The sequence below is a fragment of the Psittacula echo genome (genome assembly GCF_963264785.1).
Source record: "Psittacula echo genome assembly, chromosome: 3".
Lineage (NCBI taxonomy): Eukaryota > Metazoa > Chordata > Aves > Psittaciformes > Psittacidae > Psittacula > Psittacula echo.
Window position 1 is genome coordinate 23954479 of NC_137736.1, and position 27214 is coordinate 23981692.

The 27214-nt window shown below is 34.2% G+C and overlaps 1 protein-coding gene across 1 annotated transcript in view; it reads right to left on the reverse strand.

The window, feature by feature from the left end:
* TMPRSS15 (transmembrane serine protease 15) overlaps positions 1 to 27214 on the reverse strand; it is a gene marked incomplete at its 5' end in the record, with an annotated part of 57041 nt that overhangs the window by 15688 nt on the left and 14139 nt on the right. The window contains 12 exons of the mRNA XM_080613501.1: positions 1152 to 1284; positions 3708 to 3818; positions 6214 to 6345; positions 6815 to 6940; positions 8672 to 8761; positions 13543 to 13684; positions 14857 to 15007; positions 15484 to 15586; positions 17328 to 17477; positions 18675 to 18812; positions 19611 to 19720; positions 22419 to 22527. Of these exons, the coding sequence (XP_080469627.1) occupies positions 1152 to 1284; positions 3708 to 3818; positions 6214 to 6345; positions 6815 to 6940; positions 8672 to 8761; positions 13543 to 13684; positions 14857 to 15007; positions 15484 to 15586; positions 17328 to 17477; positions 18675 to 18812; positions 19611 to 19720; positions 22419 to 22527 (1495 nt within the window). The remainder of the gene's footprint in view (positions 1 to 1151; positions 1285 to 3707; positions 3819 to 6213; positions 6346 to 6814; positions 6941 to 8671; positions 8762 to 13542; positions 13685 to 14856; positions 15008 to 15483; positions 15587 to 17327; positions 17478 to 18674; positions 18813 to 19610; positions 19721 to 22418; positions 22528 to 27214) is intronic.

Consider the following 27214-nt stretch of genomic DNA (forward strand, 5'->3'; position numbering starts at 1 on the left):
AGAATGTTATGGAGACAAAAGCATAAGTAATTTTTAAAAGGTAATAGAAAGTACCATAAGAGACAAAGTTCACTGAAGCCTATCAAATATAAAAATAGAAAGGAAACCAAGAGCCTACAAAATTACTACTGTCCAGAAGTTATAGAGGGAAAAGAGTTAGGCAGGGGGCAGAAAGAATCAGAGGAAGAAGGCTACTGGCCACTGTAAAGGACAACGTGTTGACTAGAAGAACACTTAGACATTGGATGTTCTTATATGCATGTGTAAATGAGATCACTACGTACATAAATTACAACCAGGATTTTTGCATGCAGGTATCTGATATTTACATAAATGCAGTACTTACCCAAAGGGAAAAATGTAAAACAACGAGTAAGCACACATACATCTAATGATTAAAATGGATATTTTGGATATTTTTCCAAGTCCTAATTCTGTGATTTCTATGATTAATTTATCAGAAGGGAATTTGCAGGTATCTTACTTTGGACAAAGACCAGCATAATGAATTGCAAGTTTAGAATTTAATTTGATTATTACTTGGATGAGTGACATTCCCTAAAAACATCAGCACTGTCAGAAAGCTATTTATTATTCAGTGGATGGCAGTGAATTTTCACTTATATACTTCACTCCTCCCTTGAAGTATACCTCAAGAGAAATACAGTTTCCTCTCCCAATAGCTCATGTCTAATGATAGTTATGAAATGTATTTGGAACCCAGTAGCAGAATACCCAAGTCATTATCTTGAATTTACTTTAAGTGAATATTAATATGATGGCAGAACAGCCAAGGCTGTTGTTTATTCCAGCTTTACTCTTGAGTCATTCTCATACACAAGATGTAAATGATGATGTAAAGTGGTAAAAGACTAATACCTCCACATTAGTCTCCCAGTGTTTTCTGATATATATCCTCATGCCTAATCAGCCATATTCAGAGTCATCAATCCTTTAATGAATGCCATCAAAATAGAGTATGCAATAGTTATGAAGTTGTTAGCACACCAAGCAGGTCACTTACTACGGAAAAATATACTTGCCTCTTTCTTGAATGGTAAAGACACCAGTAAAATGATGAAGAAAACACCAATATGCAGACTAAACAAACCTGCAAATAAGTTACAAAGACAATAAATTGTTTCACTCACCCTAACCCCAGAAGCTGGCAAACACTGTCTGAAATCTCTTCATTCCAACCATCTGCACATGTCAGGTGCCATGTCTTCCCAATCCTGGCCTGTAGCAGCCCTTCAGTGCTTAGAGAACCATTAAACAATCTCACTGTAGACCAAAATGGACAGAAGCATTTTAGATAGCTGGTAGATGACCCTCCCCCCTTCACACCACAATTGCTCCTCCTGGCCCAAGCAAGCAGAAATGTAACATAAACAGATAAAAAAAAAAAAAAAAAAAAAAAAAAAAAAAGAAGAAGAAAAAGATTGAAATACATTACAATAGTAATAAACCCAGCATCTCCAAGATGTTGTGTTTCCACACGAAGGAAACGTTATTGCTATCTCCTTCTATATTTCTGCCACAGGAGGGTTTCACACCCTATATTTTGCAAATGCCTCACAAATAGACAATAAACAGTGTATTTTCCATCAACTCTAACCAGTGCTTTTTCTTAGCCAGCACTGTGTAATTTTCAGATACTGTGTGAAGCTTTAACTACACAATGCTTAGTAACACTGATTGGAAATGAGGTTACAACCAAAGCTGACAGAAAAATTGGATTTTTCAGTTCCAATTGCTTTGAGAATATTCACAATTTTCACTGCAGCTTCAGTTAAAACACACACATACAAACAATAAAAGCTCCCTGAAAACAATTTGCTAAATGTCATTTGTCCAGAAAACCTTTTCCCATAAAAATATTTCCACAAAAGTGTAAAGCGTATCCACTATAGTAAAAAAAAATAAAAAAATATATTTTTAGGAATACCGCTTTGACACCCACAGTGCATGAATGAAAGAAATGATAGTGATTAATCAACGGCAACCCTTAGTCATAAGAAATTTTTGAGCAGTCTTGAAAAATTTCAAAATTTCCGCACTGCAAGATTTCTCCAAATTTCTTTTGATGCCTCTTCTCTCTTCTGCTTGAACTATAATTCCTTTTCCTTTCTCCTCATCAGATCCATGTTCTTCTCTAAATACATTGTTAGTAAGGAGTAAGAGAGTTATTTAGCACTCAACAACTGCTTCATTCAAATGCCATATATTTTGAGAATTTTGCAAGGGAAAAGGTATCCTATACTTTTTCTTTGCAGTTCCTGGGAAGTTTCAGAAGTTTTAGAATTTGAAAACGTCAGTTTGTCTAGTTCAAATTACCACTTCTCATAAGAAATTGAAATTGGATTCAGGAAAATGATCAAGACTTTTGGACACTGAAAAGATTCAATGTGAAGATGTCTAGTTGAATTTTTACTTTATTTTAAGGCTTAGATTGATTCAGCCAGTGTTTGAATTAAATGGGGTTTTGGAGACAATTCTCCCAGTTCTTTAATGTGAGGTAATTTGTTATGAAGTAACAGACAATCTATGGTAAAGTAAATCTTTGGGAATATTTACATCATGTTAGTTTAGATGATGGTTACCTTGTTCATATCTTCTTTAGCAATGACTGGAAAAAACCATTCAAGTCCTCTTTCTTAAGAAGCAGCTGAAGTGAATTTTATTCCATGCATTTTAAAGGAAGGCTATCTTTGCAACCAAATAGTTAATTGCTCTATTGTGAAGAGTGAATCTGTGCCTTTGGACATATATATATATGTATACATATATTTATATATGTCATATATAGAAATATATGGCATTTTATATATATATATTACATACACATATATATATGCGTGTAAAAGATGTTTAAATCAATGAGAATTGTCAACATACATCCAAGGACATATCTGATCCCTAGCAGTCCTCTTTGAAACAAAGCCCACTTACTGGTCCATAATAAATTACCAGAACCACCACAATGTCAAAAACATCAATTTAATTTCTGTGCTAGGCCCAACATGCTTTTAATGTCAGTTTTACGTTTAACTAATTATTGAGAGAATGTTATTTCCATGTTATGTGATATGAGGTCACATACTCATTGTACACCTACATTTTGGAAATAACAGTTTTACGAAGGGACTAAGCAGCAGCATCCATTCGGCTGCTTGTAGCAACATGCACACCTACAATGGATATTGCTTTTGCGGCTGTGCCATCCTTTCATCCTATGGCAGTGTTTCCACAAGATGAAGTCTATGCAGGCTGGAGGGTGCCATGTGCTGTAGCGTGGTTTCACACTCACAAGACTGTCTGAGAATTTCCATCAAGAAATAGAACTTCACTGTAGAATTTATACTGCTTTGAAACTCAAATTAATTCCAGCAAAAAGTAATAGAATTTGGGAATAAAAATGGATACAATGCAATGAGTGTTCATTTCATTTTGGGCTGTTATATGCAGACACAATTTTAAAAACAGAGAACTTCCTACCTTTTCCAGAGATCTTCATCAGCTTACATACACTCTCTCAGAAAAGCAACTTTGTTTTTTTGGTCCTGACAAACTCAATGAGCTACTGCTGTGTAAATTGGCATGGTCTGCATGCAACTGCAGTAGTTTACACTGAGGTTTTGTGGCTGTTTTCCTGCATAATTCCTACTAAATATACATGCACTCCTTCTCTTTGGAAGAAACCTTACTGCACTTTGCTTCATCAGAACCATCTTCACACTGAGGTAGGTTGTCACAAAGGTTATGCAACGGTATACAGTCCCCACTGCCACACTGATGCTCATCAATTGCACAAGCTCCTGAAGGAAAACAGGAAAGCAAAATTAATTGGTAATTACAAGGAAGGTTGATGTTCATTGGCTATCACACAGTTCACCTGAAAGAAAAGCTGAGTACACAGAACCTTTGGTTTCCTTTCTTATCCATCTCTTTTTTAAAATAAAGATTATTTTAAGATAAATAGAAGCTAATTAAGAATACAATCTATTATATTATACTTTGTAACATCTGGTTTAGTTAATATTGCTCCATTACTAATGATCTTCTGTTACATGTAATAAACTTTGGAGGGATGAGAAAAATCAAATCCTGGCCAAATCTTGTCAAAAGTGATAAATGATTTCAAGTTTCAGATGCTGAGTACTTTCACTAAGGTTTAGAGACCTTAAAGTGTGTCAAGTCAAACATACAAGAGGTACTGAAACCAAGTATCTCCTTTCAGAACCTGCCTGGGAAGAAAGGTGGAAGAGACAAAAGTAACAGGGATGAATGAGAAAACCATTCACAAAAGTAGGATTAAGCTACTTCAGTATCAGTTATGTAATAAAAGCAGATCAGAGAGTAAAAATAAAGTTATATTTTTTTCTATGGCCAAAGTGTATTTTTAATGGCTCCATTGCATACATTTACAGGAAATTACACAATCATAAACTTCAATTCTGTTGAAAAATTGTTTATTTTCTTTATTTTCCTTCCTGGACTTACAAACTGAAACATTTAATCATCTAGAAATCTTATTTAAGGCAAGGTAATTGTTTTGCTTCTGAATTTTTAGTATTAATCTAAAACGATCCATTCATAGTCAGTATGGCCTGTTGTACAATATGGAAGCAAAATCGTATGGTTATAAAAGGCCTTAACCAGAATTTTCACAATATTCAGTGGCCATAACTGATGGCAGATTTTCCATAGAATTTATTGGTCTGGTTTTTTTATTATATTGCATACTGCCAAAAACTATTCATGTTCAAATTATGCTTCTTTTTAAAAAAATCAATATTTAATAGAAAATTAAAATATGAGGAAAAATCTGCTTTTCTTTTCAAAATTACTTTATTTACTGACAATCCTTTTACCCTTGGTCCTGCATGCTAATGAGAATAGTCTCTGTTCTTTGGCCTAAAAAATCATGAATAGGCATCATTCTTTTCCAAATGGAACTTCTTGATGTATTTAACCAGAACTGGCAAAGGCCACCTGGAGAACTCTGCCTTGCTAATTTTAATTTTTGTTTTACAACAAAATATGGTCAAAGCTGGCTCAGCAAATATGCTGAACCAGCTAAAAAAAGGCATAGACTGTGCATATGTGATAAGAAGGCAAAATAAGAAGCAGCAAAATGGTCTTATGTCTATATAAACCTTCTTCTCAGTCTTGCACAGCAGGATTAAATGTAGCTGATTTTACAAAGATAAATCAATAGCTAATATTTTTACTTTTAAGATTAAGAAAAATATTGCTGTTAATCCATAGAAAAGATGCAGCTGGCTAAACATGCTGACAGCCACTTGCCTTTATGATGTTTAAAGTACGAAAGAGAGTGTAGATTCTTGTTGGCTTTCTGTTCATGTAAAATAATGGTATTTCACACATCTCTGAATACATACTGCTTTTTCTTTCTTTTCTTTTTTTCTGTTGTCAGACTTCCATAGAAGTAATACAAAGCTTTTAAATAATTCCAACAAGATTTGGCATAGAGTTAGTGTAAGCACTTGTCTTGGTAAGCATATTGCTGTTCCATGTACTTTAGCACTTGGCTTCATTTTGCAAGTTTTTGGAGAGGTGATTGCTGTATTACTTATATGTGTATCAAATCTAATTGCAGTCCCCAACAAAACCTGAGACTTTTAGAAGTGGACTGGCTGGGACTAGAAACACTGCTGTCCAAATATTTAAAACACTAACTCTTCTCAGATCCTTCACAAGCTGAGGTCCAAACTTTTGAAGGAGCAAGGAGAACTGTATTGCAAACATTAACCAGAGTTACATATACATATTTCTTTTCTAGTGGATGTAATTGATGATAAATATTTCACAAATGCATTTAAAAACACATTAGTGACATCCTCAAGTCACAAAGTGATTTTCTTTTCTGGGGCTTGTATAGAGAACAGTCTGTATTTGCATTCTAAACATTTGAATAGCTTTTAGTCAAAATAGTCAGTCAATTTTTCACATAATATTACACAGTTTTTCATAGGATACAGACATTGGTCCAGTTACAATAAAGCAACAAAAATGTCACTTTTCATGCTAGAAAACAAATTACAGATGGGTAACTACCAGGCTTTTTCTCTTTAACTTTTTCATATTTCTGTTGATAAAGGACTGAGGATCAACTTCCACTCTCCAATTTTTCTCAAATGTCTTTGAACAGCAGTATAACCTCTTAAATACATGGGTTCATATGCTTACCTAGATGGTAGCCAGTAGTAAAGTTTGCAAGAAATCCCTTCTTCGTTGCAGATTTGTCCGTAAGGAGGATTACTGTCATCTGGTTTGTTGTAGAGAAGACATCTGGCAATGGGTCTTGTCCTGTATATACAGCTATTCTCCAGGAGAACATGGATATATTTAAGCTACCTTTGTTCTTATGTATTTCAAAATGTTTTAGGTTCAAAAGCAAATATTGCTACCACATGAATACAGTTATTCCCCCAAACACAACTGCTATCAGACTGCAATGATCAAAGCTCAATCCCAAATTTGACATATCATTATAGAAAAATAAGGTTCAACTAAGAGATTATGCTTTTGTTTGTCCACACAAATGAGCAGTCTTATTTAACAAGAAGTTAATTTTGTTTGGATTGCATAGAAAACTAGGCATGTGCAAATATTTGGGAAATATGATGTCACATAGAGTAAGCTTTTTCAAGTTTTCCTCCTAATTTCTGAGACCCCAAAATATGAAGAAATGTTGAACAAAATTAGAGTTAATTTCCTTTATAGTATATCCAACAGTTTGCTCCAACTGTCTGATTATATTAATTTTGTATGCTATGCTGTTACTTGCCCAAAAGTAAGGACTTTGGTCCTCTGCCATCTCTGACTTCAACTACATCATAAATATTTTCCAGATCAAAAAACTGAAAATGAAGTTGAATGTTTTTTCCATTTTCAGCGTTTAAGTACCACACACCTAGAAAATAATAACACACACAAAAAAAATCACGTTTTCAACTGTTACATTTACAAATCCTTCTGGTTGAAGGATTTAGGGGAAAAACACAACTAGAGATTTAGAAGACTAAATCGTATCTTTAAAAGCAACTTATGCTGTCAAGACCCAAAATTCGATAGATTCTCATCTCTAAAATACTTCTGAAAACTGGATTTAGGCTCTTAAGACACACACATGCATTTTTTTACCATTCATTACAACTGTAAGTTTCCCTAAAGCAGCAAAGCTAACTCTTTTGTAACTGTGAAAATGTGACAGTCTTGTCACTAAAGACTTATTTGATAGTAAGATAATTTCTATAATCAATCAGACACAGAAGCCTGCCTTTCAAGTGAGATGTCTTTTATAGAGTAGAAGTGTTTCCTTCTGTTTAGCCTATGCTTTACAATATTTAATCTGTGTAAGTGTGGATGCTATCAATATCTTCTAAAGAAAGTTAAAAAAAGAAAAGAAAAAGAAATCAAACCCAATTGTTTTATAATCTGTTCAGGGAATGAAAAGCATTTTCTCAGTAGTGGGAATATCATTTGGGAACTTGTGAAATTAATACCTGGAAATCAGAGCTATAACTCAAATGAGACAGAAACATGAAATTACAACCTTTGTGATTAGCAACACAACACAGTTCTCTAGTGAAAGGTGAAGTAATAAATAATTAAAATTTCATTAACAAATAATGACAGAGTTCTGTTCCTTGCTTCATCCATCAACAGCACATAGTGTACCACCTTGTAACATTTTCATTTTTGCCAGCTGTACCTTAATCTATATCAAGTAGCATTAGTACAGTAATGATGTCTTCCATAGAGCCATAGAATCATAGAATGGTTTGGGTTGAAAGGGACTTTAAAGACTGTCTAGTTCCAACCCTCCCCCTGCTTTGGGCAGAGATACTTTCCACTAGACCAGGTTGCTCCAGGCCCCATTCAGTCTGGCTTTGAGTGCTTCAAGGGATGGGGCATCTGCCAGTTCTTGAAGCAACCTGTTACAGTGTCTCACCACCCTCACAGTAAAGAACTTCTTCCTTATACTTAATATAAATCCACCCTCTTTCAGTTTAAAGCCATTACCCCTTGTTCTATCACTAATTCTTATATAAAGTCCCTCTCTAACTTCCAGGTACTGAAAGGATGCAGTAAGTTCTCCCCAGAGCCTTCCCTTCTCCAGGTTGAACAAGCCAAACTGTCTCAGCCTGTCTTCATGGGAGAGATGCTCCAGCCCTCTGATCATCAATACTTTTGACTAGTGTGTTAAGAAACACTCCATAAAGGGAGGATCTGTTGCAAAATGCATACACACATTCTTTGGCCCTAGAAAAGCTTAACTATTTAACAGAAAAGATTATGACACTAACCTCACAGACATGTTGAGGTATAATGGTAAAATGGGTATGTTCAGCACCTTGTCTGTTGTTACATTGACATAAAGATATTTGACATAATAGGCATGACAGAACTGGCCTGTCTGAATCCATTCCAAAGGATTATGCTGGTCTTCATCACTTTTTAATCAACTGGAACATGATTCCTTAACTTCTGCTAAAAGCCACAGAGTCTTCAGTTAAAAGATCCCGCTGTATATAGCTTAGACTTTTTTGCTTGACAGCATCTGACTTAGGGAAGCAGACTTAGTATGTCTTTTTTTATATAGCTAAACCTTTTTCTGAAAAGTTGGAGAAGAATGACTTACAAGAAGCTTGATTAGGGTAATTGTTTGGAAAGTTTTCAGAGCTGAAGGTACTGTTTGGCTCCCAGAGTTCAACTGGCCCCCCACAGTCAGCTGTAAAAGAAAACATTTCAAAAATGTAATTAGCCTATTGCCTACTTTTGCAATCTGTTGTTAAAAAGATAGTTAGGAAAAAAAAGATTTTATGAAGAGGATATTCAAGCTAACTTCATCACTGTAAGGGTAAGAGTTGCAGTGTCACTAATATAGAGCCTGAACAATGAGTTGTGAGAAGCCAAAACTCTGGTAAGGACACAGAGCATTGAAGAAATAAGGTTTCTAAGAAATTCACTGTTCTTATTAGTTGCAGTGTCTAAGACCTGCTGACACATGCAGTCAGTGCCGTAGTGTTACAGCTATAGTTCTTATATTGCTATTTGTGAAGTGCTAGTGCCCAGATGCACAACTGTATTCATGATCATGCCATGAGAAGTCTTCCCCATGTAGTTAGGGGAAGGACGCAGCCTGTCTTTCATTTGGTAATTATTGGTCTGCTGTGCACAAGGCAGAAAATATAATAAAAGAAAGTGATACATTCTTTAATAAATTATAATCAACTGTATAATTTGCTATTATATTAATAGAAAAGCTAGAAAATGTCAAAGGAACAGATGAAAGTTCCCCCCAAAATATAACATATTTACGCACTTAGCTTTTATGCCTTGCTTATTATCTGATTCATCTTCTTGCAGCATTACCGGATAGCCAAGTATAAAGCACATTTTGTCATGTAGCAAATAAGCTTTATAGCAAAAAACCCATTACACTATCATTTTGATTTCATCAGGACACAAAAACTTTTACAGTTAAACCTTGTAAATAGTAAGTGGCCATTTGCTTTTTCTTTGAAACAACTACTCCAATAAGAACTACTTATTTATTATTTTCTTACTGACATCTTTATCATAAACATGTATATGCACTTATAGATAAAAAAATAAAATGTATTTACAAGCAAATATTGTGGATATCTATGTACAGATACATGCACTCACACGGACAGCTAATTGTACTTTATTTACTCAATATTCTCTTTCAATATATAGTTTAGATGGCAGTTTACATCCAAAATATGCAGCTTCCCATTCCAAAACTTCACTTCATGTTGAGAGATATTATTTTTTTTTTAGTTCAGCCATACCATCTTAATGAACTTTGGTGTTTCCCACTTATTTTGTTTACAATTACTTTATTCAAAAATAAACAGTGCTCCTTCACCTACTTCAGGAATTAGGAGTTAAGGCAAAAGAAATTTACTTTTTTAATTTTTTTTGTTTGTTTGTTTATTCTTTGAACTGAAATTGACTTTTTTTTTTTTTTTAACTTTCAGAATTTGGCTAAGCTTCAACACTTCCCCCTGCCTCCCACATTATGGCTGAAATTTTGTGTTTCATTATGTCTTATCAGTATTCCATAATCTGAACGACTTGGTTGGAGACCATATAATCTGCAAGTCCTACTGAGTTTGCCCATTAAATCACACTGCATGGAAGCTCCTATATATTCAAGAAAGATTTGAAATTTATCACTTCATCATGAAAACCATGCCACAGAACTTTCTATTTCACCACATCACTCCTGGCAAGAAAAAGACAAACTCTTGTGAGGAAAAGGAACTGCTAACAATCACACACTGATTAACAAGTATATTATGTTTCAGTTATAGCTCATAATGAGTACTATTTGTAAATACAATTAACGACAAATAAATATTATATTGGCTTTTTTTATAGAACATTATTGCATGTACAAACAGACACAACTATTGTAAAGCTGCATAAAAACCATTTGACTCCTAGTCAGCGTAATCTGATGTATGAGCAGAACAAACACAACTTTCTTAATAGCAGAATAGGTGCAATTTATGACAAAATCTAATCTCATGTTGAATGCACATAAGCCACATTGGTAATGATCTTTCTCTTACATGGAAAAACCTAGAAATAATTTATTTCACTAATGCATGGAAAAAATGTTTTAATAATTTCTGGTGATCTTTAAACACAAATTTATATGGAATTATTCATATAGCTGTTACTTGTTAGAAACCATACAGTAATCAGCACAAATGATCTTGATTTTTTCATTGAGCATAATAGACAATTTTTCTCAGCACTGAAGAAAACAACATATGACCTATTCATAAAGAAAATTCTCTGTGTATTGGCCAAGATTTTAAGTTATTTTGACATATACATCTTAAGTGTGTAATATACACTGTAATTTCCACACTGTTGTTTGTGTTAAAAGACAGGTTATAAATGAATATGAAGATGAAAGCAGTCTTTGTTTTAGATGAAAGTGTAAGCTGACAGTCTTGTGCAAAAGACAAAGCAAATCCAGCTTCTCTATCGCACGACCAAAGATTTGGTTTTACTTTTCAATGAGCTTTTGTGGCACTGTGAATGATGCCAGTGCCTCTTACTAAAGCTCCAAGTCTAGCAGAAGAAATTGACTTAGCTCACATTCTTTCATCTCTTTTTTATAGACATGACATTTGTATTGAAACCATTAGTGTTAGAAAGTTTGCACCACATCCATCAAAGTAATTTCATGCTTCTTTGAAGATGACTGATAACATTCACTATTTTTTAGCAGGTTACAGACAGCATATACATAGCATACCTCAATAAAGTTATGCAAACAAGTTAGCTTTTCCACAGCAACAGCTTAGCCTGAGCTATTGTACCATATATAAGAACAGTATGGATCCTCTCCAATCTGCTTGAGAAGGAGTTATATGCTATGTGACCACTTCCTTCTTTTGAATATTAAAACTTGATCACCATATTTGGAGTAGAGCCCTACAGTTTGAGTGGCATTTCTCTTGTGTTTTGACAGCAGCACTCAGCAACTATTTACCACAGGGTCATAATACCACTAATTATTAGACTGATGCTGACTTGTGAGGTGTGTTTAGCTGCAGCACCTGAAAGATGGCTGGAGGTGGCAGACATCAATACCTCACCACTGTATTACTTTTATGAAAATTGCAATTAAATTCCAAAACTGACTGATAATTTATGACTGAAATTACTAGTGTTATTAAAATTTAATTTTGCTGACAGAGACATCTTATTGAATTCTACTTTCCCATGTCTCAAGATGGAGCTCCAAAACCAGAATTTTGCTCTTTTATTTAGAAAGTTTTAGTTTCTTATCTGTCCTGATGCAGTAGATTTAAAGGTGATAGATTTGATTGAATGACAATATTACTACACATAAATTCAACATAAATACAATGCAAACAGTCTTTTTCTATTATTCCAATTTTCGACAATTTTTATTTACTATATGCTGTCAAGAGAGCAACTAATTGTGCTTTGTAAGTGACAGTAAATCCAATAGGAAGCAATCTTGAAACATACTCACTGTCTGTTTTAATGATTTGAAGTCATCTGTGAATAGGTCTTTTGTAGAAATCTCTTTTTTTTTTTTATTCTTCTTTCACATAAATTACAAAGCCCTATAAGATCTCTTAATGCTTTCCACAGGTTCTATTTATATTTGTACCAGTTTTTGCTTTGAATGTGTGTGGATCTGGTTAACATCATATGCAATTTTAATTCACCATTTTAGATATATTTTCCAGATTGTGTAATTTTCTCAGTGAGATTCTGCTAATTAGCTCTGTGAAACTGGCATGTTTTGAGGAAGCTTACATGTCTGTGCTTTCCATTAAATGACTCTGCAATTTGATAGGTCTGGATCAAGCTATATAACCTGTTTGGAGAAGTGCATATGCACTTTAGGTAGCAACATTTCATGTTCCATTAACTTCTACTTGACTTGGAGCAGACAGCAACTATGAACAAACAAAACCAACTCTCCTCCTATTTCCTTCTCCTTCCCTGAACCTGGGATTTGGAAGAGGTGAAAAGAAAATAGTGAGATGAAATGAGATCAAGCAGAAAAAAAGGCCCTATCCATTATTACTAGGTCAATCACTTATTTGTCATTCCTGCCTTACCAAAAGGAGTAATTACCAAAGGCAAAATTGAAGAAATCAGGCTTCAGTTTTGACAGATTCAATAATTTATGCAAATATTGAAACCTCTCGTTAGATAAGAAAGTGAAAAGAGTACCTTGATTGCTTTTTGAGGTTTTTTTTTGGTCCACTCATTTCCTCCAAAACCAGAACTGTCATTGTGTCCTTTCTGTTTCCCTATTTACATTTTTATAAAGCAAATATTGCTTTATTTTATGTCATCAGATACAGTAGGAATAACTATATGGTCAAATGCATATTGGAAAGAACTCATTCATTGTGATAATACCTCCATTTTGGGTATTAGACATTCACATAGATCATGCTCCACTCTTAAACCATTCTTGCATTATTTTATAGATTCATTCCCCTAAACGTGGGAGTTTTCAGTGTGCATGTGTTCTCAGACCTTGGTGAATTGAGACCTCTAGTGATATTTTCATGTGACTTTGCTCATTCTTTTGTTATCCTGATACATTGCTTATCATTCAAATATAGAGGTTATAATCTTCCTTCTTCTTAATCTTCCTTTCTCTTCAGTGGCTTTCTGGCAGCTTTAATAATTAAAGCTTTTAGAGACAATTTTTTAATTATTTCATTTTTCTCCAGGCTTCAAGTTTTAGAAGACACTGCACTGATATTAGCTTAAGCTGTGAATCTACCAGACCTGTTGCTACCAACAAAGTCATAGGCAGAGAATCTGACCCCTAGTATGTTATTCTGAAGATAACTTTATAATGCTGAAGAGAGATTTTTATAAAACTGAAGGCAGAAAATTCTGAACAGCTCATACCAAATTGCTAATAGGAAATGGCAATCAATTAACTGTAATTTAGTGTTTACTTACTAGGAATTGAAGGGACAGCAGTAACAGATGGAATCACAGTTGGCTCTACATAAATACTATCATTACACTTCCCTTTTGTCAGGCCAATGTCATCTACGGCAATATCACTGAGATCAGATCTTTTAAAGGCATCAAAAATAACCTGAAAAAAAAAAAAAAGAATTTTAATATTTTAATTAGACATTTTTCACCTTCCTATGCTGAATCATTTTGTCTTCTTTCTTGATTGCTCTTATTTCCACTGAAACCTACACTGGTGCATCACTCAAAGAAGGACATCAAGGAAAAACAGAATTCCTAGCAAAAAAAATCCAGCACCATGCCAACCACGTGGATCATTCTTAAGATTGCAGGAACTCTTCATATAAATGATGAACATGATTCAGTAACTTTATATATAAATGCATATATAAAAAATTATATATAAATGCATGCCATTTTTGAAATGCAAATTCTGTATCAGTCCAAACTTCTGATCCAATGGCATATCTCCATGAAAAATTGAAATTGATCTCATTTGTTAATATCCAGAGATCTAAAGTAAGCCTACTACCAAGGAATTTGTGCTGGTGAAATACAGCTAGGTATAGCACTCTTCCTGAGATCATAAAACACACATTTGCTGGAAATCCGGTGCAGTCAGGTCACAGATGCATTTAGTTTCTCAGATAGTAAATGTCTCTTTCTGGCAGGGCTTTTGCATCAATCGAAACTACTATGGCAAGGCAAGCCATCCCAAATACCTATAAAAAGAAATTGTTTTCAATAGAGAGTTGCTGAAGGAATTATCTAGCAGAAGTCTCCTCCTTTTGTTTACAGACAGATCGGGTTGGTTGTTAACCATGCAGCGCCAAATACATTTTCAACTGGAACACATTTTCAGTGTATGATTCTGCAATCAATAAGTGAAAGTACTGCTTCAGATTCTGAAGTAATTTAATTTAAATATTCTCATGCCTAAATGCTTCCTATCACATTCACTATTGAGATTATAACCTCCACTTCAGATTTTGATAGGCTTTAAACACCATTGTTTTGTGGAAAGCTCTCTGTTGTGATAACATTGATTGTCCCATGACAATGTTAAGGTTTTCTGTTTTCCACAAGAAGTAATACTTCAAATTCCAGAGTAGGGAAGAAGGAGGGGGGATGGCAATTCAAATGGGGACTCTAGTCTTCTGCATACTAGCATGTATTAGTAAATAGTACTAGATATTATCTTTGGAGCTGTGGATTATTGGGTTAATTTAGCAGAAAATTCTGATATCAGTTTAGCTAAAATCAATTCTAAAAAGAACTAACAATTTTACAAACCTTAAAATCAGATGATTCATTTAAAGTTATTTGTCCATAATTCCAGTTTTTCCCATAGTTTCCTTTTTTCTCGAAAATTGTCTTTTCCAAACCATGTACATTACTTATGCTCACTCTTAAACAATAAACATTAGCACCATACATGAAATACCTAGAGGAACAGCAGCAATTTTGGTGTTACTAGAACAAAGTGAGTTTTCATGGAAAAAAATCAAGCTTTTTATAATGGTTTTATGGAATTAGGACTAATTTGTAGTTAGCATGAAAATAAAATGAATCATATATTTAGATTATACCTGGAAGTTTTACTTGGTGCTGGCTATATTTTCTGCAGAGGCCTAGAAAAGCTTAATTACAAGAAATATTTCAGGGATTCTTAACGTAATTTCTGGCTAGAAGTGAATATTTGATCCAGGGTGAAAAAGAAAATACATTAAAATTAACTGCAAGAATCAAATCTATAAAGGAGTCAAAGTTGCAGGCCTAGAGCTGAGACTGACCACGGAAATCCAAACAGAAACAGGTTTGTATTCCTGGCACACTGATTTGGGTTCATATTACATATGAAGAAAGTTATTTGGTTTTATTCTTAAGCAGAGTATATATTTAGGAATTATGTAGGAATACCAAAAGCTTAGACAAGATAAATTTGAAGAGTTCAAAGGCAGACTCAGAATCCGGACTCTCTCTTCTCTGAATGCAGGTCCTATGGGTGTTGAAATATAAAATCCTGCAAGATAATGAGGACATTTTAGACAGAATTACAGACCTTTTTTTTTAATGAGAGTTTTTACATTTTAAATAGTAATAATAGTAATAATAATAATAATAATAATTATATCAAGCATAAGTAGTGTTGCATGACTTGGAAGATTTCTGACACAATGAATGTGAATGATTATCACCAGCTATATTCATCTGTCAATGACAGATTAAAATAAGCTTTTCGACACTCCACAGAGCTAGACATGAAATGGGAAACTAGTCCTTTTGAAGTCAGTGGGAGATTTGCCTTTTATTTAGTGAGGGCAGCAATTCACATGAGCAATTTCTATTTAGTTTATGAAAATGTCTCCCAGTTTGGCACTGCTTGTGATTTTAGGGAAGAATTTCCTGGCATTTTTATAAATTTTTTTTACACATAAAATCTTTCATGTAAAATATGGGTTGCATATTGAAGGGGTGAGAAAATGACTACATAAATATTTCATAGCAAGGTGAAGCATTTTAAACAAGCAAATTCAGGTTTTAGCTTTTTCTGAGTTAATTCCTTGCAGCTGGGAGTTTGGACTTCTGCTGCCATATGAAAATATAATGTGAGTCCAAGCTTCAGAAGCATCATGATTTGTCACAAGAAAAGCAAAATTAGGCAGAGTTAAAAGTCCTAAAATAAAATCCTTGTTTTATTGAAATCATGGATTTAATCTTAGATTTTATCCTATAGATCTTTTGATTGGTCTATCACATAACATATACAAATATAATATTCACAGAATCTAAAAATAAATGCAATGATATAATTTAAATTATATATACTATATTCTGTAATTTATACTTCTAGATTAGCTAGCTTTTTCATGTGAGATCTTAAAGTACCTGACAATTAGTCTGAAATCTGAATCAGGCCTTTCACTTCCTGTGCTGACTTAGAAAGCACGCATTCTTGCATAGAATACATATAGACATTGCAAGAGCTAAATTAATTTAATTAGTTTTAGCTGGACTGACAAACCAGCTGAGAAAGATTGGGTTTCCTTTTGAAGAAGAAAAAAGTTTTGGAGTCTAATTCTGGGATAAGCAGTCATGATACACATATAGTCAGGATATGAAATCTGATTCATATCATTATGTCTCTAATTAAAGCACATATTTGATGTGATCACTTACAATTAAGTTGTTTCGCTATGGCAGTTGCTGGAGTGTTTGTGCTTTTTGTACGTGTTTTGAATTATTGCGTTTTGTGTGCAATTCTAACTGGGGACACGAGTGCCCTCTATATCCTGCAGGTCAACTTTATGTTAGATCACAATTATTCTCTGACAACCATGAGGATGTCGCCTGCTGTAGATAGGGATGAAATAGAAGTGATTTGCCTTGAAGGTAACTATGCTTGCTTTTTTTCCTTAAGGTAAACATGCAGTTATTTGACCTATAAAACTGTTACATAATAGAAATCCCTTTCTCAGATAAGGCACTTTGTCACACTGTTAACATTGACACTTTTCAATACTTCATACTTTAATCCCTTTATATATTTCTTTATTTCTTCTTTTAGTTTTGGTACATTTCCACAAGATGGCAACCAGCAACATAAAACGTTTTGTCTAGTGGCCCTGACTCATTCTTATGGCAGAATAAAATTACATCTTGATAATACCACTATGAAGAATCCATTGTGATTATAGTCATAGTGATATAAGCTAAATCAAGCTTTTCCTTTTTATCTGCAAGCAACTTGTATTTGATCTTACCTGACATGTTGCCAAATGTATGATCAAAATCAGGGCCAGTCATAGCAGGAAAAGTAGGACCCTGAATTCTCTTCCAGTCTGAATCATCATCTAAATCTTGGATCCAATAACAAAAGCTTTCTTCAAAAGTGCAATTGATTTTCTCATAATCTGGGAAAAAGAACCTCTAGTAAATAAAAATGACAGAGATGTGAAGTATTTTCACAGAATTATGCAAGGTGACAAGTATTTTTAAATCTGTTTGAAAACTGGAGCTCATTGACTCTATTTTGTCTATGCAATGCAACACAACATAATTACTCAAATTTGCCATTTGTACTTGTTAACAAAGCACTATTGCTGAAGGTGGCTCTACATGCTCTTGCAGTCATTCATCAACCTTCTTTTTTAATCCTTTGCCAGTAATGTGTTGTGGGAACAAGAGAGGACCCTTTGCTTAGTTAACACAAAGGGCTAACCCTGTTCTTTTCCTCTTTTCTTTGCCAAGGCCTAGATTGCTTCAGCTGAAAGGGCCCACCATCAGAGCTGAGTGCTCACGAGTGCTGTGTTCCAGGTACCAGGGATGCTTCTCTCCTTGTCCTTCTCCTTTACTCCTTTGCTCACATGTATTTAATGCAACATCCTAATCACTTTACTTCTCACATCACAAGAGCTTGCTGCCACTCTGGATGTTTCCTGAATCATATCCCTTCCCAGTCATCCCCTATTCACATCCTGCTCGAAATTTAGCAGCTGAAGAAGCCTTCACTTGTCCAATCTGCATGTAAATTTTTCCTCAACTATCAAAAAACACCAATTCATGAGTCACATTGCTTTTTTTTGGTTGTCACTGTAGATTTATTGCATCTGGACTTATTTCTAGTGCCCATTTACTGAAGCAGGAATTTTCCTGAATGCTGATTTTACCATTTGGAACTACTACTTGGGGCAATCAGAAACCCTGGTGAGCAGGTACTGTCAGGTGATAACAGAATAATGATCAGTGTCAGTGATTCAACAGTGTTCATTAGTGAACAAAGTAGCTGAGAAGAATCTGATGGAGATATGGCCCAGTTGACTTTGTAAGTCATCACCCTACTGCTAGATACAGGCCTGTAAATCTGTGGACTGAAATCAACAATTTTATCTTTAAAATAGTTTGAAACTTTACAAAGTGGATCTAATTAGTAGATTGAGGCCAGAAAATACTGCTTCCCTTTTCATCTCCATTTTGTCAAACTGAAAATACACTTTCACTGAGCTTTCAGGATAAAAAAACCCAAACACACACTGAAGTGTAAAAAACCACCAAAAAAAAAAAAACAAAAACAAAAAAAAACAACAAACAAACAAAAAAACCACACTTACTGTTTAGTTCATTTGCATTAAATGTAGAGTATGTTGCGTTAAAGCCATTGTAATTTTCAGAATAATCTGATATAAACTGTGCTGTAGCCTCATGAGAAAAAATGTAAATTGTCTCAGGATTAGTCCCTGACAGAGAAGCTGAGGACAAATAAAGAATCATATAGTCAGAGAGAAAACAATCCCATGCACATTAAAATCCCCAGTGCTATCATAAAAATATACTGGATTAGCTTTTTGAGTCTTAAAGAATGCTTTTCCTCTTGTACTGTGATCCTGCCTACAGTACCTTCATAATTCTGAAGGCATTTAGTTGTTTGGCTACCATACAAGTATTCTGCATATCCCATCTCTCATAGCTCTTACAGTACACATATTCAATACTACAGATTTCATATCCATGCTTAGTATGCTGTAAAAGTTTTCAAAATTTACAGGTATACACTCTGAAACTCTAGAATACAGAATTGATTACATAATTTTGTTATGCTATGCTTGTAATGAATTTCAGGGAGTATCACAGTACTCCCAGCAGTTTCAGTTTAGATGCTTTCATTTTATGTTACTGTGTGTGATGTTACATGTTCTTCTGGCAATATGTTTCCCATGAAAAATGGACACCACAAGACCATGGCTCTGATCAAGTTATCAAATTGTTCAAATAAGATTTAAACCCAAGCAGATTTCTTAATATATTTGGGAATCACTTATCTGGTCACTTTGTATACTAAATGTATACTAAATGTATACTAAATGTATACTAAATGTATACAAAGTATCCAGATACATATACTGAGATCAATTGCCTAACAGGGAACTTTATGCAGAGGCATTTTTCCATTTAAACCTATGCATGCCATTTTTTTCACTTCAAAATGCTTATTTTACCACTTAGATTTTATTAATGGAAAATTAATATTAGCTCAAAAATAACCTTACCTCTTAAAATCTTGTTTTGTCCTATGCCTTCAAAAATATTTAAATTGTCTGCATATTTTTGTGTTTCAAACGAAGTGAAGTTCAGTTTAATGGATAGCCCTTGAGGCACCCTAGGATAACAAGAGAAAAATAAACCTCAAAACTGAAATTCATGTTGTAGTAATTTTTTTTTTTTTTTTTTTTTTGACTGCAGTAAGCTCACTGTGTGATTCAATGATGTTAAATTCAGAAACAATGTGAAATTACATTAATCAAGATTACTAACCTATTTGGTTAATTTCTAGTTTGTAAAATTACCAAAGGAATGAGGCATAAACCTTTTGTAGCAGTGTAAGTACTCCTTTACTTACTGCAGTTAACTGTATTTTGGGAACTGAATCTTCTAAACTCTAGAATGAAATATTCATCTGAACAGCTTTTTATGTTTTGGGGTATTTTTAGGGTTGTTTTTTTTTTCTCCTGCATTTCATTCATCTACAATTACTTTTTAATGCATTACTAATAGAAAACATCTCACTGCTCAGGTAGACTTTCTAAGGTCAGAGAATTGATATCATGGTATCAATAAGAACAACAACAAATTAAAATCTCTCTCCTGAAAATACAAAATAATGTCTCTTATGACAAAACAAGGATTTGCATGAAGATTTGAAGATCTCAAACCCACTGTTTGAGAGCATATTATCAAACCTAACCATCACCCAATAAGTTTAATAACAAAAGTCACTTTAACCAAAGTATAAAAAATGCTGGGTTTATTTTGCTGATGCTATGTTCTTCCCATAAGTTATATTTAAGCAGTTCTCTCATTGCCTTTCCAATAAGCATATATGGTAGTCCAAATTCTAAAATTCTATCATCACAATGCATTTCCATTTACCTTCCTATACCATGACTTGTTGTTTTCTGGAATTGAGAGACCCAGTGAAAGATAGCTTTTCAACAGCAACCTGCTGGTGCTTATCAGTACCGATTACTACAGGAGCATGAAGTAAATACTTGAATATTTGTATTTGCATTTTTTTGGTTATATATTTCTCTATAGGGAAAAAATATCTGTGGTTTGTAAAGGGTAAAACATAAAGTTGAAAGGAAGCTAATGTTTCAGTGAAATATTAAGCATACTGCTCTTACTTTAAAAAGGAGAGGAAATTACATCTTCATGTGGGGAGGAGTAAAATGGGATGAAAATATAAAGCTTTTCCTAAAGGTAATGGGGAAATCCTTCTAGACAAAGAAAGGCACAAGAGAAATAAAATCTTGGATGTATTGTAGGATGACTTTTAATACAAACGCATTTTTATAAGGATAATAAAAATAATAGGACACAATCTGTCCCATTTGTTAATGGAAAATCCAAAAAGTTCCCTCATAAAAACAAATCTGTTTAAAAGGGAGACAAAATTTGAGTGCCACATGGAATTTTTTATGCCTTTACTGTCAGTGTTGTCAGATTTTTTTGAAAGCAGATAGCTGGAAAATAAAACCAAATGGATGTTTTTGTCATTGATCTATCTGTAATGACACAGATTTGCAGTTCCTGTACTATATAATTTGCATGATTCTTTCCAAAATTAAGTTTTTGTTAGCTACATGCCTGGTGCAGCTATCTACCTAATACAATGTTTCATGCAGCTATAGCAGTGTTTTAAGCAAAATTAACATCTTAGAAGGAAGAAGTACAATCGAGACAAATTATCATGCTCAAATTCTGTTACCACGAATTGAGGAACATGCTTATATCCTGAAGAATAAAATTTTGTGTTTTTCCTGTGACACATCTATTTCTCAAAACCAGTAATAATTGGTGAACAGTATTGCTGAAGATGAGAAGGAACAAATGTATTCAACAGAAAGAAAACCATGACTTTTTTTTGAAGATGAAAGACCTGAACAAACTCAAAGACCAGCACTTTCAAAGGAGCCTTGGAAATTTTATCCAATTTTAAAGGCATTTCCTTAATCTCCTTTGAAACTTTTCTACCAAACTAATACTTCTCAGAATCAAAGAATAGCCATTGTTGCAAAGCCATAATAAGGATTACTGCCTTTCAAAGCACTAAGTTCTGAATTGGCAGTCATTGTAGGGGTTTTCAGGAGCTTCCAGCTTGCAATCATCTAACTTAATTTAGATGTGTACTTTAGAATGAGATTTATCACATACTATGGCTTTTTTCTCCCTGGTCTATGAAGTAGATCTAGTGCCCAAGTCAAATAGCTGTCCCTCCATGTAGGTATATATTCTTGATTAAACCAATTCCACTTCTTGTGCCTAGGCTTAAAAGGCATTTGGTGCTATTGTGTCAAATAATACTCATGCACTTTTAAAACATATTCTTAAATTACTTAGAAGCAAAGGTGCTGTTAACTCCCAGAAAAACATACCCATAAATGACAAGGGAATTCTTGAAAATTCCATCTATTAGTAACAGTTATATCATGTAAACCCATTATCTAAAGACTAGCATTTACTTTAATACTTTGAAACAAATATCTTGCAATTATGTTGAATTATGTGATTTATTTTGAGCTTAACAAATATATTCCTGTTCATGTATACAATACACAAGATTTCTCAAAATCATACCTAAGAATTTTTGTATGTGGGAAAATTATTGATATATTTGTGGGGTTTAGGTATGTAAGTTTTTAAATAAAAGTTATGTAAATAGAAACGAAAAATGCTATTACATATTTTCCATATGGGGTGTTTGAGAATACAAACAAATAGCATAAATTTGATGTGCAGGAAACAATATCATTTCATAATAAAAAAGCAAAGTAGAAAATTATAGGAAGACAGCTTACAGTATAATCCATTGGCAAATGATGTTTGCATTATATGGTTTTGGATAATTCATAGAGTGAAAAAACCCAGAGGAATCAGTCAACATAAATTTTCCATCACAAACTGCAGCTGTAAAGATACAGTGAAGAACATTTGTCAAAATGCTGCTTGAAAAACAGAATCAGAGCCAAAGTAAGAGTGAACTTAGACATTGGTTTACCTGTATTACCTTGGAAATGATTTGTAAGCAAGAATTGGAAGACAAAATAAAACACACTACAAACTTACTCCCACTTAAAATTCCTATGGCTATTTGATCACAAAGTACTATAGGAGAAGAAAAGCAGTACCGATAATTTACTTTTAAATTAGAGACAATCCAACTAATCTAAACTAGTCCAAACCAAATACTTTAAATTCAAGTTAGACTCAACTAATCCAACTCTCTTTCTTTGGTTTTATTTTATACATGTGTGAGGAAACAGGATCTTGCCTTTGCAGTTCTCATCTACAGATACTTTAAATCAGGAAACTGTGTTTGCACTACCAGAAATAATATGATATTATGTGAATAAAAGCAAGAAAGGATATGGTTGACTATTGCTATCTCTGCTTCTATGACCTTCCTTGTCCCTCGCTTTATATATTACTGAGTACTCAAAGAGATAAGTGGATATCCCAAGTTTCCTGCCAGCTATCAAATTCATTCATCTGAGGCAAATGTCATCCATCATCATATAGTTTTTCAAAAGCTTTTATTAATTTGGTTTCCTTGGTGCTGCTAGACCATTCTACACACATTCTTCAGTTTAAAAAACAGTTATTTTTAAAAAATATCTTTTTAAGCCTCAGCAAGATTGGAAACATGTAGAATTGCTTTTTTTTCAGCAGACACAAAAGGACTGCTGAAACTTTTGCTGCATCTCTTGAACATTACATTAGGAATAAGTCTAATATTTTTTCTTCAGTTATTCAGAAATCATAATAGAGCTTTCAAATAAGAATAAAATCAGTACCATACATGATTATCTGGAGAGGTAAGGACAAGTTCATCAATTTGAGGCAGATAATCAGAAATTAGATAGAGTTTTTCATTAACATCAGAAATGAAATCATACCTATAATGACTATCCAAATTATGAATAATCAATCATATTGATAATTAAATGGAAATTTTATTGACTGTAGTCCTCCTGTGGGAAATGCTATATGAAATGATAAATTGGGGCTCCTTGTCTGTTCATTTTCTAAGTGTAAAATTCTTTCTGACTACCACTGTAGCAAACACAACATAAAAATCAAGCTTTGTTTTAGTCAGGTTTAGGCATGTACTGTTAATAAAGACAGTGCAGAATGAACTTTACTAATGATGATATGTCTAATACATGGGCTGGAATAGAAACATATTCCCTTTTGCAATCTTCATGGCCTTCAAGAGGAAAACAGAACACATAAAATTTTAAATACATAGAGAAAAAGGCCCATGAAAGAGAGTTACTATTCTATATAACCCTTTTTTTCAGAAAAAGCTACAGCTTTAGAGATGGGTATTGGTATAGAAGTTTTTTTTCTGTCCACTTTAATTCATGTGTTTACCAGTGGACTGATATTTATAACCACTTCCCATTGAGAAGAAAAAAAAACAGTGTAAGAAGAAGGAAAGTGCCCAGTTTGTTGTTAATGAAGTATGCAAAAAAGTGTTACTGTTAACAAGTGGTTAGCAATACACATCCTGAGCTAAAAAGAAGTTTATAACACTGGCTATAATAAAAAGAGATATAGCACATTGCTGTAATAAAATTAATGATAAAAGTTTGCTGTTGTCAACAATTCATTTCTGCTTTTCTTGTTTCATCTTATTTGTTTCTTCTTATCTCTTAAGAGACAGTAAGTAACTTGCAACAGCAATATTCAGGCAAAGGTCCTTAGGCTGTTCATCCAGAGTCGAGCAATAGCCACTGCTGAGTGTCTCAGGAATGAGCAGGAAGATAGCTGGGATCGGCATTACCTCTCTCTGACTTTTTCTAGGTGCATAGAATCATAGAATCATAGAATAGTTTTGTATATAGAAAGGAAACATTTGTTCTTTACCTCCACTTAGCCTTTTCGAAAGTAAAAAAACCCCCAAAACTTGGCATGCTACTGAGGTCTTGTGGAGACCTATGTCCAAGGTACATAAGGCCAGGTTGGTAGAGGCTTTGAGCAACCCTGTGTAGTGGAAGGTGTCCCCACCCATGGTAGGGGAGTTGGAACTAGGTCCCTTCCAACCCAGGATTCCATTCCTGGTTTCCATGATTCTGTTTCCCTGAAGAACTTCCTAGAAGTTCCTTGCTGCAGAAACAGGTGTGGTCAAAGATGGGCAGAAGTCATTATACATCTGCCTCCTCCTGGAGCCTTGAGGAAAAGCTTATTTATTCTGCTAATGAGACAGGAGACATCTTTTGTAGGAACCACTTTCCCTGCTTCCCCAGCATGCACCTTGCTGTACATTCCTGTTTACTTATGTTACATACAGGGCACATTAGGAAGACTTAATCCTGTTATCCTTGAGTTGCAGGGAGAAGCTACCCAGACTGCTCAGATCAAGCCCACATATTTCACTTGACAGGACCTTTCTCTGCCAAGGGCAGTACATTTATTCCTGACTTACATATGATTGATCTCTTATTATTGTAGTGCTTTGAGGTAGGTAATCACAAAATGTTAGCCTAGACATACGATAACTGCAATGAAAGTCTGCAGAGAGAAACACCTCCTGGGATCAGCCTCCAGTCTCCCTTTCCTCACACTTAGGTTCTACATGACTGTTTTTCAGCAATGCTAGTCATTATTAATAGATGCTGTTCAGACTTTCACATTTCTCTAGAGATCCTTTCATTGAAATTGCCAGCCACGCTTTTGCAATACCTTTTGTTACTGCGCTGTATTGCAGAGCCACAAAGAAACCTTTCAAGATAATTTTAATCAATAAACCCAAAGAAATGAAGGTGTTCAGTTGCCTGAATCTCTGCTGAGTATCTGAGATTATACTGAATTCAGTCTAATGCAAGAAAAAAAGCCTATTAAAATTCATCCTTGTATCCTCTATTTTAAAGCCACTAACATATTCTAAAATCAGAATTACTAGAGGGAATAATCATCAAGATGAAAAAAGCAAACCCAAGTTGTTTAAGTGGCAGCAACTCTGTTATGTGCAAGAGCACTTATAGCATGAAACATGAATTGGCTGTAAATCTCACTGTGAAACTCTGAAACACTCCTGAAAATCTAGGCCATTTTAGCTTTTATATGACTGTATTGTTACTCTAGGGTTTGGACATAAGTTAAATACCAAAGAGGTGGAAAAATTGGCAGGTATCCCAAACGTGCATACTGCTTATTGCCACTCATTCCACTGTTTTTGCAAAGTCTGCTAAAAACCTTAAATATATAAATTTAGAAAAGCTCTGAGTTTTTGGATAGAAAATTTTAAGACTAAAAATGTAAGAGTCATGGAGCAACAATTTGTCCTCTAGCCAGAACTGCATTTCTGCAAGGTTATGAGCTGAAACTGATAAACTAATGGTAGCCAAATGAATTGCTAGGAAATACCAGGCATCAGTGAAGATGAACACAGGCACATCATCCAGCTCTCTGAAGTGGACTGTAACTGTAGCTGGTTTCTTTATGACAGTCTGTCTACTTTTACTTGTATGCACATTCCTGAAATTTCCAGTTCAGCTGTGCATATTCTTTAATGACTGTTAAAATGCTGATTAAGAAATAATATCCTCAGTTACAAAGGACCAAGGCGTTCACAACTTACATATGGTAGACATTCAGGGAGATACCCGAATTCGATCTAAAAGCTATGAACTATGCCTCAATTGAAAATGTCTACTCAAACACAATTCATAACTTAAACGACTGTGTAGCTTCCAAGGCAGAGCTAAGTCATATTTACAGAGCTTTGACTGCAAGTAGGTGAGCTTATTTTTGTCTGTATCTACCAATGTAAACATCAGCTAAATACTTTTCTATATAGCAGGCCTGACTGTAACATCTTTAATAAAACTTGAGCAAAACTTGTAACTAAAAAGCATTCATTTTGATGAGATACATAGTACTACTTCCTAACTATCTGGATATGCACTTTTTATTTAGCTATATCTAAAATAAAAAATAAAAAAATCTAAAATCTAAAAAAACCACATTAAAATAAAATAAAATAAAATAAAATACCAAGCAAAATCCATGTCTCAAAACAACTGTATGATGGTAGAATTGAATGACTGAGTAACTGTTTGGGGTTGTACCACCTTAATGCTTGCAGTGGAACAAAGGTCTAGCTGAGTTTATTTTAGGACTTTCTGATTTCCTCAGCTGTGAAGGGACCTGCTCAGAACCCATCATTGTTATGATCTAGCTGGATGCAGCTGTTACGCTAAATAAACATTTGGATGTGTTTCAGTGGATATTCTACTGAAGTATTTTGATGGATATTTTCCCCAAACTTTCAGCTCATTCTCCCTTCTGAGTTGGCTGCACTCAGAAAAATGCAGGTAATGGGCAGGTCTGTGATTTTCTCTGAAGAAATTTTCACTTCTGGCAGAAGGGGTCAGTCTGTCACCAGCCTTCAGAATCGAGCTTGCAGCTTGTTTAAAAAAAATGGTCTTTTACTTGCTTGTTTGTTTTTAAACCAGAGCCCAGCATTTTATGTTGCAGAAAGCTCAGACCAGACTGCCCACATCATTATTCTCAGGAAAGCTCAGAAGGTGTTCTTACAGCAGAAGTGAATAAGCTTTCCAGATTTCTAGCAACAAATTCTATATTTAAA